Consider the following 18,178-nt stretch of genomic DNA (forward strand, 5'->3'; position numbering starts at 1 on the left):
AAACAATTCGAACGAGAAAACTAACAGCCTTATTTATGTAAAAAAATAAACTAAAAACAAATATGTAACACATAAACAAACGACAACCACTGAATTACAGGCTCCTGACTTGGGACAGGCACATACATAAATAATGTGGCGGGGTTAAACATGTTAGCTGGATCCCAACCCTTCCCTAACCTGGGACAGTGGTATAACAGTACAACATAAGAACGAACTATAAAAATCAGTTGAAAAAGGCTTAACTCATCAGATAGACAAAAAATACAAGTGGACGTGGCCTGGTAAAAACAACTGTTTAGGATATTGAAAAATTGAATATATGGTATCATCATACAGTTTGAAAACTGGAAATTCAGAATTCATTATTTTGAGGTTTTTATGAATAACGCAGCTGGATGAGTGTAACAATGATAAAAACTCATATTCTAATATCTGATATAAATACATATATCTGTATGCAGACTTCCCTGAAATCACAAAAAATAATCTTGTATTTTTGTCAATTCTTTAAAAATTGCAATACATGTATAACTCGATCATAATCTGTTTCCAAAACTTTTGAATGTAGGTATTTTGTTTATTACAGTGGAAAGATGGACACTTCAGATGATGTACTGTTTGAACATGATAGTTCTGACAAGTCTGAGGATGAGGTAGGTTATACTAGTTTAAACATAATGAAACTCGTATACACCACTGTCCCAACGTAGGGGAGGGATGAGTGCTTACAAACATGTTAAAGCCTGCCACATTGTGTATGCGCCTGTCTCAAGTCAGGGGTTTGTAGTTAAGTGGTTGTTGTTGGTATTAAGTCTGTTATTTTTGTTTTGCGTTAATATTAAATTAAATAAATGAGTACAAAAGTATTGAAAAAATTTACATGGAAAGGCACATAATGTAAATTTTAAATGCATTTTTTTGTGCAAATCAAATCTCTTTGAAAAATTAAAACATAGCAAACATTTTTGAATTTACTGTATATATTTTTTTATTGTGAATAACGTAATAGAACCTTGAAGAACAGTACACAAAAATTAATATTTTTTTTATCTCTTGAAACCAGTGTCAACTTTAATGTGAAAATTTAGTTTACTGTAAACCAACTTATTTAAGCTAAATAAATAAATTTTAGGAGTTGAAAGTTCAAATGATAATACATCCTCAGGAATTTATGTGAAACAATTAGGTTACATGATCAAAAATAGAATATAGGGAAAATGAATGACTGTTAATCTGTAATACGTCACGTCATCGATTGCAGTCACTGTTGCAAAGGCTAAAATCAGAACCCTAATCTTTATGAAGTCTTGTCAAACCTATAATCTGTATGACGTCATGTCAAACCTATAATCTGTATGACGTCATTTCAAACCTCCTTATCTATATGACATCATGTCACATAAAAAACATCTACTTGAGGTATATATATATGATAAAGTGAATATAATATGGCTTTTTCAATATCACACACCGTATCAACCCTCAACCAATATAATCCCTCGAGCAGAGCTCTTGGGATTATATTGGTATCTTTGGTTAATACGGATGCGATATTGAAAATGCCATATCATATTCTCTATATATTTCCAATCAGTCTGTATCTTTTTACAAGGTTAAACCAAACACAAATATGTATACATATATCAGATGTACAAATTTGATCCAGTGTAAAAAAAAATTATTAAAGACAAATCCCTCTATTGTTTATGCGCATATACCAGCGCAACAGTACTATGCCGTCAGCGTTTTATGACGTCGTGGTTTCCGCGAACTAGAAACGTTAATGAGAGTTATTCCTCTTTGAGCTGATGGATAGAGTGACAAACCTTTTGATAAGTAGATTTTCCGAGAAGAAAATGAAAATTGTTTTTAAATAAAAGACATGTTCCAGAATTGGATATATAAATTAATTGTGTGAATTAAGTGTGTCTGAAACAAACAACAAAACAGCAAATGATAAAATATATGAATAAAAAGAGAGTAAACTATACAGCAAACTAACAACTGTCAAGAGACGAAACAAAAATCTGGATACTCGACAACAAGATGGAGGGGGATAGGACCTTTATCGGGACTCCTGGATCGGGTGTTTTAAGCTCGGGATTTCGGGATTCGGGAATACTTTTAAACTTTACTTTATTTAAATTCGGGACCTGAGTGTCCTTGGGATTTCGTTTTTTTAAGTCCGGGATTTCGGGATTGGCCAATCATATTATAATATAAAACTAATTTCCATGCTTTGCTACGTGTATGGATTGATATGTTCTATAGAGACAATCTCTTGGGTAGCCTAGTAGGTTTTAAATTGAATGTATTTATATTTCCACAAATCATTAAGAAAGTACGAAAATCATCAATCATGTCATCAAAATTCAATGTATCTATAGAATTAGAAACCTAACGTCCCTATATGGATATGGCAAATTGCACATGCGTATTTTGAATGTGTAAGGCGATAACATTTTTACACGAATATAATATTCAGTAACCAAACGACGCATACGTGTAAAATAAAGTCCATCTAGAGAAGTTTTACATTTACGCTTCTAACATTGTAGGTTTTTGTATTTGACCACTCCCGAGTATGATCCGATTTGCCAAATTTTATATTTATGTACTAGGTGCGCAATTTTCTTTTTATAAAAAAACAACATAAGCCTGCCTGTGTTTAAAAGTTGTCGGAATGAAGAATTAAAGAGGAATGCATATGCAACAAGAATGTGCACACGGATGCCCAACTCACACTATTATTTTCCATGTTCAATGGACAGTGATATTGGGTAAAATAATCTAATTTATGGGTAAAAATAATATTGGCATTAAAATTAGAAAGATCATGTCATAAGCAACATGTTTACTAAGTTTCAAGTTGATTGGACTTCAGCTTCATCAAAAAACTACCTTGACCAAAAACTTTAACCTGAAACTTGTACTTTCATTTTCGATGTTCAGTGGACCTTGAAATTGGGGTCAAAAGTCGGTCTTTAAATTAGAGAGATCATATCATAAGCAACAAGAACTTCCTCAATTAAAAACTGTAACCTGAAGCGGGACAGACGGACGGACGGACGCACATACCAGAAAATATAATGCCCCCCTACTAGTCTATCGTAGGTGGGGCATAAAAAAATAATAGTTGATTTGAGAAAAAAAGTCGGACTATGTTCCATTCATAATCACGATATGACAACTGTATGGGTATACTTAGACCGAGTTTCTAGCAACATGACGGAAAGTTTTGATATGCTAGATGCCTATGGATGAATGATCAAAACAGTATTATGATAAATAGACCCGTTAACACTTGCACGAAATTGAATCGATCTTTTAAGAGCATCTCTCATTTACGATCTTTTTAGAACTTGTGATTTTAAATTTAGTATACATTGCAATCCTAAAATAATCGGTCATTTCGTTAAAAAAAACCTCGTAGTAAATAGAATAAGGAAATATTTGGTTCATTAGATGTGCTTCTGCATTTATTAATTATCTTTTTGATTAATTTGTCATAAATCCTTTTAAAACAAAGAAATGTCAGAATAATTTTACTTATAACGGTCATTTTGTTTGAAGATGAGGAATTTACAGAAAATAATAATAAAAAAAAAATAATGAAAGATATTTCTTAAAATGTTCACCGATTAACACACGATATTTAGCGAATACGGAACGAATAAGTAACGGTATCAGTCGAGCACTGAAACGGGTCCTATCCAAGGTCAGGAGCTTGTCATTTGTTTTGTTTTTCATGTATTTATTTTTTGTTCATAAATTAAGCCGTTATTTTCTCGTTTGAATTGTTTTTCATTTGTCATTTCTGGACCTTTTTATAGCTTTATATGCATTATGAGATTTGCTCATTGTTGAAGGCCGTACGGTGACCTATTAAAAATAGTTCATGTGTTAATTGGTCTCTTGTGGAATTTGTATTATTTGCTATCATATCTACATCTTTCAGAAAAATTGCGCAATAAAACGACGTATACATTTTTTTTGTATCTTCATGTTCTGTCAAATCATTTGAGTATACGGATGAAACTCTGAAATTAGTTACTCATAAGAATATATTTTGAAACTGACCATGCGCAGATTTATTTTCATGTCTACATAACACATTTTGAATTGTAGATCGATTTATATAAGCGTTTAAAATTAAACAAAGATCAGGGTTGCGATATCGGCTACATAGGGCTACGTAGATTTATGACTATTGAACATGTAGTTAGTCTAGCTGCTTCATAGATATTGATTGCAGCTAGCCTAGCTACTCGTTCATAAGATCAAAATCTATGTAGAACTACGTATATAAATATCCGCTACGATATGAACGGAACCCGGTTCATAAAAAAATCAATCTTTTTAAAACTACATTTGGAAGTGATATTTTTAAGTCCGATTTTTCCGAGTCATATTTGCAATATCGGCTCCTCGATCTTTATTGTTAGGGGTCTTAGATTTCTATTGATTTAAAGTTATTATCATCAAAATAAAAAGGAACAACATTCTTAACCGCGAAATTAGAATTCATGATATTGAAAGCAAAGGTCTGTCTTGTATTTCAGATATACTTTGACTGAACTATGAAATGATATAACAAATGTATTCACTATTTTAAGAAGAACACATAAGCGCTATAAATAAGTTGAATAGAAATGTCATTCATAGAAGCATAAGCCATTCGCGTGTACATTTGTTCAACGCATTGTTTTCCAACCACCGCATTTATATTACGTGTCTGTGAAACTGACTGAAAACTAAGTACTATCACGTGTAAATTAATATGCATTAATAGTAGTTGAAATAAAACAAACAACATAACAGCAAATAACGAGAACTGTGTTGTCCGTAATTTGTATAGGAATAACACCAAAACCGGCGGAACGGCTTTCGACGTTATATTAGAATTGGCGCAATGTATTCCCGCCATTTCAAATTGTTTACCCTTTTGTAGAAATATCTCTTTTTCCATTCCGGTGACCCCATCGTTTTATTTCATGATTTTATTTAGATATAAACAAGGCATATTCTGTTGAATACTCATCGAGAAATTATTGGTCAATTTTTTTTAAACATCATTCTTTTATAGTTATTTCACAATAAATAAAGGCGGGAAAATTATTATAGCAACTTATCGCTATTATTTTCCCCTCAGAAATTGGTAATGTTGTTAAAATAGTTTGTATTAACAACTTGGTTAACAGAAAAAACAAGTTTTATGGGAAACCAACTCAAAAAAAAATATTACACTGCTATTGACTACAGGTCCCGATTTCCAAATTCCATGAAAAAGACGGCGTTCTAAATCGAAAACGAGGTCGGTGACCCCATTTTTTTATTTGCTTATTTTGCAGCTTTTACCTAACCTAAAGTAAATATAAAATATAAAGAAGATATTATTGGTAGATCTGAATAGAAGGATTTGTCTTTAAATGGATCTTTTTAAAGCATATTATCAAATTTTACATGCCTTCATCAGACAAGAGGTTCAACAACACTATGTGTAGGTATTATAGTTAACGGCTAACAGGTTATGCATGATATAAACTAGCTGTCATTCCCAAATACACATTGTTAGATTACAGTGCAGTCATCTTTTGTAAGTCAAAGAGCCAGGTCATTTTTTTATGCCCAACCTACAACAGTAGAGGGGCATTATGTTTTCTGATCTGTGCATCTGTTCATTTGTTCGTCTGTCCCACTTTAGGTTAAAGTTTTTGGTCAAGGTAGTATTTGATGAAGTTGATGTCCAATCAACTTGAAACTTAGTACACACGTTTCCTATGATATGATCTTTCTAATTGTAATGTCATAAAAGAGTTTTACCCCAATTTTGCGGTCCACTGAATATAGAAAATTAAAGTGGGAGTTTCAGGTTAAAGTTTTTGGTCAAGATAGTTTTTGATGAAATTGAAGTCCAATCAACTCGAAACTTAGTACATATGTTTCCTTTAGTATAATTTTTCTAATTTTAATGCCAAATTAGATTATTACCCAATTTCACGGTCCAAGGAACATGTAAAGGATAGTGCGAGTGGGGCATCCGTGTACTTTGGACACGTTCTTATTACAAGGTTAAACCAAACACAAATATGGATACATGTATCAGATGTACAAATTTGATCCAGTGTAAAAGAAAATATAAAAATGGATCTTTTTTAAGCATATTATCAAATTTTACATGCCTTCATCAGACAAGAGGTTCAACAACACTATGTGTAGGTATTATAGTTAACGACTAACAGATTATGCATGTTATAAACTAGCTGTCACTCCCAAATACACATTGTTAGATTACAGTGCAGTCATCTCTTGTAAGTCAACAGTCAAGTCATTTGTTTTACGAAATTACACAACAAATTGAATAAGTGCTGACACATTCAAAATTTCAAAGAAAATCGTAGAATTCCATTGTTTGTGAAAGCTTAATGCATATGGTGATAGATGGAGCTATTAGTCTGTGCTTTTTACTAAACATCATATAATACATGGAATAAATATATTCTTTGTGTGCATCTATGTATATTATTTATGAAAAATGTAAATGATAAAATATGGAATATATTGCTTGTATATATTTAGAAATTAATTAAACTAACCAGTGACTAAGATTATGAGAGTTGACTGTATTATTGTATTTTCATGTTACATTAACACACAAGTAGCAAATTGGTTATCAGGGTTATAGGTGAGGTTAAGGTAAATTCAGGTTTTTAAATTTCACTGCATGACATTGAAAATAAGTTTACAATTCACAGTTTTCACTTATTGTAATGCATTGTGGCCAGTGGGTAGTAATTTCAAAGGTGTATTCCCAACTGTTCAATTGCTGTTGTGATTTATCAGTTCTAGCTATATAATTTGAATACTAATAATATACTTGCTGAGGCTCGTTTATAATTATATTGAAATAAATAACTCCAGTTGATATCAATTCAAATCTTAATCTTGTTTAACTAACATCTATAATAGCTATTTATATTAGTAAAAAGATGAGCATAATTAATCAAAAACTTTCAATCTTTCACCTGCCATCATCAAAGAGACTGGTACAAAAAACAAGTCATTTTGAAAATGTATTTTTTTTTTCACGGTTCTTTGTACATTTGATCATTTGTTCCATTGTATGTTGTGTGTCTTATTTCAATTTGTATCAAATATTAAATCAGTGTCTGATTTACAATGAAAATTTAAGAGCACTAAAGCATTTTCAGAAAGACTTTCATAAATTTTCATAGAAATTCCATTACCTATATATTTTACACAATAAATATATATAGATAGTATTTTATGGTATATTTCAGGAAGCTGGTATTAATAAAAGTAATAAGAACATAGAACCAGAACAAGTAGCCAAGTTACAATATCTATATATACAGGTAAGCTTAAGTAACTTACATCCAAATATTGTTGGAGAAGTATACAAATATTTATTTCATGAAGATTGTATGGCAAACAAAACATCAATAAAAGATCTAATTGAAACCTATGAATATTTTTTTTAATTCTTTAGAGAAAAATATGTCCAAGTGATGTTTCTAAATAGCAGGGACTTCGTTTAGTGGTTTGGTCTTTGATAGAGCCAATAAGTTCATCAGCACATTCATTGTTTACATTTCAGGACCATACCTAGTCCAAATTGTTATGACGTCTTGGAAGGCTATTTTAAATTTTTGCTTTGACGCCTTCCTTCGATGTAATTCGTCAAAGAAAAAAATATAATAGCCTTTCAAGACGTCATAATTAGTTGGACTAGACCATACCCAGTGCATTTTAATAGACAGTGAAATGATTTCATAGGTTAAATATTCTGGTAACCCACTGCCTCAAACATAACTAAATTTTAGACATACAAATACCAAACTTTCCTGATAATATGGATTCATTAAAATCTGTGTGATACATATAGAATAATAGGTAGTTTTGTTTTTGATACTGACTATATCATGTTGAATATCTTAACTTGCCCTAAACTACCTATTATTCTGTTTATCGGTAATAATGACGTCAAAATGTTATGACGTCACTCAATGTATTGCCTAATATTTTCAGTGATACAGCCAGTATGTTGATAAGATCAAAGGGAAAATATACAAATTACCGATAAATTGTACTACTTTTCTTGGATTTCATGAGTATAAAAGGTGATCCACAAATAACAGTCTAAAGAAATTAAAACTTAGAATATGCTTTTAAACTGAATTTAGAGAATAAAAATTATCACAAATTCAAGTATCAATAGAATTGCAGTTCTTTTTTTTATCAACAAAGTTGGTAAGCATGAAAATAAATGAATCCACGTTATAATGTATTCTTGGTATAAGCAATTCATTAGCTAGGTACCGGTACTTTATGATACCTGTAAACTCAATTACGTTACTAAAAGCTGCTAATAAACTGGTACGAGACCACATTTGTCGTCCCTTGATTTTTGTTGTTCACAAATATAGTCCCTAGTGTTGACAGTGGGTTACTTGCCATTAATATTTATACCCCTTCCAAATTTATTTCTCCATGTTTAATGCCTCATATTGCAAGTAGGGGTGAAATTACACTGTAAAAAAATTTGGGTCCAGAATTTTTAAGGAAAGTAGTGATTTGGTCCAGCTGAAAAAGGTTAAAAATTAGCACTTCTGAAGCTGTCAAAAGATTTTCAAGACGCCCTAAACATAAAATTGTCCATATTTTGAGTTAGAGCCAACGAAAATTTCTATAATTTTGATATAATTTGTCCCAAAAGTAGTACAACACACTGTAAAAGTTTCTTTGAGAAAAGGCAGGTGGATTTTTTTTAATTTTCAGTTATGTTCTAAAAGAAATGCACAATGAAATAATTGTAGTCTTGGACCAACTTTGTTATTATCTAAAGCACCATAGAAAACGAGATGTTGTATTATTACTCAACAATGTTTTCTGCTGTTAATCATTGTGTCATTTTGTAATATATGTTTTGATTGCTATGTATAGTATGTACTTTGGATTCTTTATTATTTGTTGAATACCAATTTTTTGTGGATTTCTTGAGTACAGGTGATCCATGAATTTAAATGTCCAACAAATAACAAATTTTCCTTCAGCTTGTATGTAAAATTCAGCAAAACCATGAAATCAAATATCTACAAACAAGCAATTTTGCTCATTCCACGAAAATAAATGAATCCACAGTATATGCCTTTTGCAATTAAATCGATAAATTACATATATAGCTTCGTTGAGCCTCTAGTTACATTGTCTGTGAACAAAACCATGTATTATTTCATTGACAGATGGAGTTTTGTGAAAGAAGTACATTACGCAACTGTATTGATGCTGGGTTGTACTTGGATATCAATCGTCTGTGGAGGTTTTTTAGGGAAATTGTTGAAGGTCTGGTACATATACATGAACAGGTATAGTGTAATGTTAGTGTTTTAAGAATAATGTTCTTTCAGGGAACTGTTTAAGGTTTAACTGAAAACCTCAAGAAAGAGTAATGAACAATGCATCACAATGTACATTACATGTACCTGGCCAAAAGTATTCGTCACCTGCATCTTTTGCTATTATTTCATATAAAAACACATTTTTTCAACAATATATTTTGGGGTCATTTTTATTTTGATTTTAAGCAACTTGGTACTAATAGAAGCAGAATTGTCACAGGTTTATTTTTTTATTTGGTTAAATTTTTTTAGTTGATCATTTTCATTTTTTCACAAGATAAACACGAAATATTATTTTCTGTTCAGAAATTCGCTATGTATTCAACCAAATTAAATTATAAAAATGTATTGTATGTGTTCACATCAACAGAAAACAAAAACACCTAAAGAAAAACCTAAAATCAAATAAGCAAACAAACTTTAGACAATTCTACCTCTTTTAAGGCCTTGTTGTCAGATAAAAATCCAACCATAAATGCCCTCAAAATAATTTTTTGAAAAAATGTGTTTTTGTATGAAATAATAATAAAAAATGCAGGTGACGAATATTTTTGGCCAGGTACTGTACCTGTGAAGGTCAAAATACAACCGTGATCCTCTATTACATGAAAGGAGAAGATGTGCTAAGGTACTTTAAAGCCTAGAGATTGATACATTGCAAAATTTGAAATTTTAAAAATAATCTATATGTGTAGGCAAATTGTAAATCATTAGGAAACTCAAATATTGAGAATATTCACAGAGATTTTAAGTTCAAAAGATAGCAAAAAAAGATTTTCCCCACAAAATGACAAAAAATATCAAACACACATTTTTGAAAGATAGATAAAAAAATTCAAAGGAAAATTTAGCTTATATAAGTACTAGATGAATATTTACAGTAGAACTTATGTTAAAACAGGCAAAAATTGTTGTAATTATATAGTTATGTAATTTTTTATACTGTGTACCACATCTTTAAAAAAAAAATGGAAATCTTGAAAAAATAATTTAAAATTAATAGAAAATTAGACTAACAAGGTCCTGATTGTACACTGTCCTTTCAAACAATACATCAAAATAAAAAGAACTGTCCATCCTTTCTGGGAATTCACAATTTTTATTTATATACATTTTATACATTTATTTATCATATATACAAATTTTGCTGTAATTTCAGGGTATGATTCACAGAGATCTTAAACCAGTGAATATTTTCTTAGATTCTAATGACCATGTAAAGATTGGAGACTTTGGTTTAGCTACCACAAGTGTCCTGGCATCTGTAAGTTTTCACTTAAATAGATATAGGAAGATGTGGCGTGAGTGCCAATGAGACAACTCTCCATCCAAATAACAATTTATAAGAGTAAACCATTATAGGTCTTCAACACGGAGCCTTGGCTTTACATTTAAAGACAAATTTATTATTTCATAGCATATAATAATAAAAATTCTGTGACTGTTTTCACAAGAAATACCTTTAGTCATAAATATTTCACTCATCTTGTTGATCATTTTGTATTGTAATGTCTTTTTGTGAGAACAATCTGAGTCTCATATTGAAATTGTTCTATAAATTTGATATTTAATCTAAATCTTTTAAAAACGTTTTGAAAAAAAAAAGATATTTGATTCAATGAAATAGTTTCAGTTATATTACAATAGATTTATACAGTTATACCTCAACAATTTTGATTTCAACGCATGAAATATTATTATTTGCAAGGAATTATACATTTTATGCACTAGAAAATAACCTTTTATGCTGTTAAGATCAATGCATTAACATTTTATTTTGTAAGTATTTGGTATTATTATTATTCTAAAAAGTTCTGGTGTCCAAAGACAATATACCATTGAGCTGTAGACTCTTTAATAAGTAAAATTTGTTTAAATATTACATTAGGATAAAAAAAAGTAGTTTTATACTTAAGATAAAGTAACTTGATAGTAAGTATATTTTTGTATTACAGCAACCCAATATAGATGCTACTATGTTCAGTTTAAGTGCATTAGAATCTCGGGAAGGTGTATCAAAGTCAATGTCAAGGTCAGATGGAGCAGGGGACTTAACTGGGAAGGTTGGAACTGCTTTATATGTCAGTCCAGAGATGATGACAAAAATGTCATATAGTCAGGTAAGATCAAGGCCATATCTAATTATTAAGATTGGAGTGTAACATATTTTGCCCAAAGCAAGATTTGAACTCACAACCTCAGTGTTGATAGGCTGATAAAGAAGAGTAGGAAAATAATGTTACTTTACTCAAGTAGTTTACAATTAAAAAAGAACAACAATTTAAATCAACAAATGTTCAGTGCAAAAAAACAGAATTTTAATGCAAGCTTAAATAAAAAATTGAAGTAGTACATAATCAATTGGAGAAGATAAACATCAGAAGATCAAACAGGTTAAAATAAGATGATGATGAATGGCTGCTGAACAACTGCTAGCTTTACAAAGGAATAGTCTGCAATAAGACATGTAACCCTACAGGGACAGCAAGCCAACCAGTCTTTTCTCTTTTTCCTTAATGTCTCATGTTTAGCAGAGATACAGCAAATACCAATTTTAAAGTCCAGAGGCGGATTAAGGGGGGGCCCAGGGGGCCCGGGCCCCCCCTTTTTGGGAAAAAAATTGGTTGCTTATACAGGGAATCACTGAAGCGTGACTGGAGCGGGCCCTCTCTTAGGTCAGTTAGTGGGCCCCACTTATGAAAATTTCTAGATCCGCCACTGAAGTCTTTGGTTTGAACCCAGTACCTCTCAAATAAGCCACCATGCTTTTTCCTGATACTTCGGTGTACAAAAACTTGCAGTAAAAATCTATTCTCATTTTGGGACATAGTAAAAACAGTACAGTATCATTTTCAATAGACTATTACTTATTACAAAAAAGCTGAAAGAGCAAAAGTCCTTTTAAACTTTAGGAATAAGCATTAAAAAGACTTAACAAAAATTGTATTCCTATTTGAATCAGCCTTTGAGGTGAATATCAATATATTTTATTTCGTTTGAAATTGTTTTTTTGCATTTGCTATTTGTATTAATTATTTATAGATGGGAACTAGTATAACTAGTTCTGATACTGGTTCTGAAACCGTATGTACTATTTATAAAGGTTGATGTTAGGTGCATAAGGCACGAGGAAGGTTTTGGTGATTTTTACCCGTGGGGTTTAATGGTTCTATATATAAAGTTTGGCATTTAAATGTATTAGTATCGAAGGTGCTTGCAGTTGTGTTGAATTGAAGTTGGTCACATTGGTATATTTACAGTTGCTGCTATGTTAATTGTACGTACAGTCGTTGGAGGTATTAGCCGAGGAAAAAGAAACGATGCGAAAGATTTACAATGTTATGTCATGTATTTATATATTGTTTGAATCAAAGAAATCTGTACAAAATAGTAGAATAAAATATTGTTGGGCAAGAGAAAATAATGTTACAGCGAGCAATTAATCCTATATCTGTGTTTGTCTGGATTTTAGCCTATTGAACTTAGAGATTTTATACTTTGAATTCGGACGAGCAGGGTGAGGGAGAATTCATTTTAATTTTCAAAATTGTTTTAAAATGCTAGAAAATAACTGATTTGTGTATATTTTTTTTTACAGAAAGTAGACATGTACAGTTTAGGGGTGATATTCTTTGAGATGTGTTACAGGCCCTTAACTACTGGTATGGAGAGAGTTCAGATTTTGGCTAACCTTAGAAGTATGGATATTGTTTTTCCTGAAGACTTTGACCAGCTAGAAATGAAAAACCAGGTATATTTATAAATGGCATTCTGGTTAAAGAGGAGCTTTTAGTTAGATTTTATTATCAGAAAATTGCTAAAAGTTATGTTTAAAGGTGTACATGTATGTTGAAGAGATAACATTCTCCATAGTTTATGAATGAACCCAAATTATCTAATAAATTGGATGATGTTCCATCAAAACATTCATTTAAAATGATTTCAAGATAAGATTTCAAGATATAGTGATCACTTTGAATTTGACAGCATACAAGGTCTGTAACTACACACCAATATAATATATGTACAGTATACTGTAAATTCAAAAATTATTTTAAGCATTTATTTTTGTGATTTTAAAAAAAAATGGTCAAAAATGCAAGTGTAATTATTGTGATTTCTGAAAAATCTACATACAAATCTATGTTTAAGTTATCAAATTGTGAGTTCTTATTATTGCAATAGTTACCTAGACACATTATTTGCAGTACATGTAATACTATTGCAAATAAAATAGGCAGACTTGAAAAATATATGCACTATCTTTTTGATCTATACAATTGTGTTTTAAAATAGCATATGTTTAAGTTCAACTGAATTGTATATTCAGGTTTATATATAGCATAAACAAAATGAACTGATTGAAAGTGAAATTTTAATGCCACTATAAGCACTATTAGCTATTTCATGGCAGTCAGCTTTTATCAAGGCAGAAAACCAGAGTGCAAAACTTCCAATCCTAGTCAATTTTAAAAGAGTGGAATTGAAATCTATTTTCAGACAGGTATATTAAAAATGTTGATGAACCATGACCCCTCACAAAGACCAACATCGGCAGAATTACTTAAATCGGAATACATGCCACCTCCACAGTTAGAGGAGGCGGAACAGAATGAGATCTTACGATCTACGATATCTGATCCTCATAGTAAAGCATACAAACGTCTCATCAATGAGTTGTTCTCACAGACCATTACCTCAGCAGACGACCATCTGTATGATAGTGATTTTCATAAGGTATATAAAATATCTATTTAACCATAACATGTTGTAAATTACAAAAGAGTTTTTGGCTGTTATATATGTAGGAGCTTACATAATGATGAAATTATGTACTGTTAACTAACGAAGTTTTACCAAAGTAATTTTTTTAATCAAGCAGAAAACTTATAGGCAAATATGTCAAAATGGAATATTCCCTCTTCATAAATAAACATCAAGGAAGTAAGAAAATTGTGTAAAATTAATTGCCATGAACAAATGGTTTGTTGTACAATTCCCAATGAGACAACTATCCTCAAGAATTTAAAGGATAGGGATGTATGGAACTATAGGTCCCCAACAATGAGCAAGACAAGTATCGTTTAGTAAGCCATGATAAGACCTGGCATGACAAAATGTTTACTATTTAAAAAAGAGAACCAATGGCCTGATGTATAACAAGACAATTAACAAAAAACAAATATGACAAACAGCAAAAAAAGACAATCACTTTATTATAGATGCCTGATATGGGACAGGCACATGATTTCTGCAAGAAATAGCTTTACTCCAAAAAAAGGGTCTGCAACAATGAGCTGGTTTACTGTACCATAAAAACAACTACTGTAAATTCAGAAATTATTGTGTGGATTATTATTGCAATTTTTGAAGAATTAATGAAAATGCAAGTTAAATAATTCCGATTTTAGGAAAAGTTTTCATACAAATATACATATCTGATATGCAGAATGTGAGTCCTTAGTTTTGCAATATTCAAGCAGACACATTATTCAATTTTGAAGAAAGTCATGAAAAAAGAGAGTTATTCTTCCAGTAATTATTATTTAGTTCTGAAGGTAAAATCAAGATATCTATTCTCAATTTTATTTATGTTGTAAAATTTTGAATACATCAATTTTTCCCCCAAATATACAATGGTTAAACAACATTTATCAACATTTCATATTTCTATTTTACAGGGTGGTATTACAATCAAAACAGCTTTAACCAATGAGTTAGTATATGAAAACCTGATCAGAATATTTCAGAAACATGGTGCTATCCCGGTGTTATCTCCCTTTTTCATGCCTAAATCATCAGTATATGACAAATCAGAGAATTATCCCTGTTTTATGGACCACAGTGGACTGCTTATTGGACTTCCATTTGATCTTAGGGTATAATAGACAAATTTTAGTACTCCTGATATTTCTCAGGGTTTGCTCTGTAAAATCTTTGTCATTCTGAACTTACAGACTAATTGCCTAATACTACAAAAATGATGAAAAGAATAATGCTAACTTATTCCAGACTTGGGGTAATTGTAATTGTAATCGTTAATCAGCTGTAATTGATTACAATTTCCCAAGTAATCATTGTAATCATTAATCAGCCAAAAATCTGATTACATGTAATTTAATTTAATCAATTACTTTTCAAAATGCCCTGTAATTCTGATTACTTTATGATTACAATGAAAAAAATCTTGAACTGTGTTTATGGTTAATAAATGAACCTTTTTGTTCTTCTTATTGAATGAATATTCAACAAGTTAAGATAGTTTTGTTTACTTTTTAAAGCATGTTTATAATTGATTTGTATACTTCAGTAAAAAAAATACTGTTACAGTATTCAAAAGTCATCATTAGCCTAAATGTCTCTAGAAAAGATATTGTACATATATTCACAATTTAAAGATGTACATATATATTTGGCTAAAATCTATTATATTTAAGTAATATTATACTTTTCTTTAACCCTGAATTACAATCTTTTGTTAATATTGTGATTTTTGTCAACTCTGTATTGACAGGTAGGAAACCAATTAAGGTTTGTTTTTATTGCAATTTCCAATTGAGTATACATAATGTAGCTGTAGGACAATATATATGATAAAATTAATCAGACATGTGAAAATTTATCTAATTAGCACAAACTAAATTAAAAGTTGAACAAATATCTTGCTTAAAATAAGTAAATTTTAGTATTTACTTGGACTGGACATGTAAAGTGCATTCATTTATAGTATTGCATTTTGTTTAAACAATTCTATTAAAATTTTACATAGTTTTTATCTGGTAACTTTATTTCATCCATATTTTAACTTTCATACACTGCACCTTGAAATACATAAAAAGTCTGGAAGAGGTCAGAAGACAAACAGCGAACTCTTTATAAAGCCATATTCAATTGAAATCACAAAATAATTCAGAGATAAATTATGATAAAGTGTAATGGGCGACATAATGTTCATGTATATATGTCAGTAGTGAACTTTTGTGGTTTATTAAATAGATGAAGTTTGAGGTTGTCAATTTATAATATACAAAACAAATCCTTTTGAAAAAGTGCTATAGTTATATTAAACGTTAATTCATTCACATCCTTCAAAATATTTTTTGTTTTTTTGTTTTTTTGTTTATTCATTGTAATCAGATGTAATCATGATTACTTTGCCAATGTAATCATTAATTTAATCAGACATTTTCAGAAATGATGTAATCGTTAATTTAATTTAATTGTACAAATGACAAAGTAATTGTAATTTAATCAATTACATTGAAAGTAATCGAACCCATCTCTGACTTATTCTATCAAAATATGCAACAATTGATGAAGGCCATGTTAATTGTCAACACTTTGTATATAGAGAGAATAAAATTTGAACTCTTGAAAAAAGAATGTGTTATACTAGAAATAGATTCCTGGAGGTGCATTTCTTGTGGTATGTTTTTGTTCCAACCAACAACAAACATTTGTATTTTATTCCAATATTCATACAACATGTAGTTGGTTGTCTCTGAGTCAAATATTGTGTCTTGGAGTATAAATGTCTTCCTGCAACAGTTATCTTTTGAGGTGACATGTAAAAACATTTGTCTATTTAAAGTGTGTCAGTTTAGTTCAAATTTACTGATGAGGCTATATGTAAAATTTGCTGCTGGATGTTTAGGATGACAGACATCATATTTTTTAAAAGGGCTTTAAAATTTTGCTTGAAATTTTTTATTGGCCAAACCTGCTAAATAGTCACTCTCTTTATTTATTTCAGGCACCATTTGCTAGATACATTGCTAGAAATAATATCACAAATTTAAAAAGATATTGTATTGGGAAAGTATTTAGAACAAAGAAACTACATAAACTACATCCCAGAGAACTGACAGAGTGTGCTTTTGATATAGTAACCTCTTCTCAAGGGAGGTAAGTAAGACATAAACTACATCCCAGAGAACTGACAGAGTGTGCTTTTGATATAGTAACCTATTCTCAAGGGAGGTAAGTAAGACATAAACTACATCCCAGAGAACTGACAGAGTGTGCTTTTGATATAGTAACCTCTTCTCAAGGGAGGTAAGTAAGACATAAACTACATCCCAGAGAACTGACAGAGTGTGCTTTTGATATAGTTACCTCTTCTCACTTTTCAGATAGTTTTTGTCAAAAATGAAAGTGGCCGCATCCGTGTTTATCCTCAACCTTTATATATATTATGTATTATCCTCTAATACAACTTACAATTCAATATTATGAATGAACACGGATGCGGCCACTTTCATTTAAGACGGAAACAGTCTAAAATTTAACAAAATGCTAAAATTGTGAAGATTTCAGTAATTTAGCATGTCTTAATGATGCTAGTACCCGATATATGTGCATTGTATTGTCAAAAATCGCCCATATTTATGAAGAAGAATCAAAATCCTACTTTTCAAAAAATTGCTTAACGATTACATATTCACAATTTTGTAAAACTGCTATATTTTGGGGCCAAAAAGGGGTCTTACTGAACCTACTCCTTTGCGAGATACAATTAGGCTGAAACTTAACATTTGACTCAAACAGATGCTTAAATTGTTATTTTATTTCTAGCTTGATACCAGATGCAGAGATACTGATCATTGTACAGGAAATCATTAATGAGTTCCCTGCATTACAGGTATGAAATAATTGGAAAGTTGTTGCTAAAAATCATTAACATACTGTGGATTCATTTATTTTCGTGCGTATCAATTTTTGTGGATTGAGGAAATCTTGCATTTTCGTGGAGATTT

General features: G+C 30.6%; 1 protein-coding gene across 1 annotated transcript in view; it reads left to right on the forward strand.

Moving 5' to 3' along the window:
• Positions 1–18,178, forward strand: part of LOC134711161 (eIF-2-alpha kinase GCN2-like) — an 84,145-nt gene that overhangs the window by 46,719 nt on the left and 19,248 nt on the right. Inside the window, exons 15-24 of the mRNA XM_063571607.1 lie at positions 590–656; positions 7,305–7,379; positions 9,267–9,389; positions 10,582–10,686; positions 11,378–11,542; positions 13,021–13,173; positions 13,923–14,159; positions 15,104–15,301; positions 17,176–17,327; positions 17,997–18,063. Coding sequence (XP_063427677.1) covers positions 590–656; positions 7,305–7,379; positions 9,267–9,389; positions 10,582–10,686; positions 11,378–11,542; positions 13,021–13,173; positions 13,923–14,159; positions 15,104–15,301; positions 17,176–17,327; positions 17,997–18,063 — 1,342 coding nt within the window. The remainder of the gene's footprint in view (positions 1–589; positions 657–7,304; positions 7,380–9,266; positions 9,390–10,581; positions 10,687–11,377; positions 11,543–13,020; positions 13,174–13,922; positions 14,160–15,103; positions 15,302–17,175; positions 17,328–17,996; positions 18,064–18,178) is intronic.

Source organism: Mytilus trossulus, chromosome 3 (genome assembly GCF_036588685.1).
Source record: "Mytilus trossulus isolate FHL-02 chromosome 3, PNRI_Mtr1.1.1.hap1, whole genome shotgun sequence".
In the NCBI taxonomy this organism is placed as follows: domain Eukaryota; kingdom Metazoa; phylum Mollusca; class Bivalvia; order Mytilida; family Mytilidae; genus Mytilus; species Mytilus trossulus.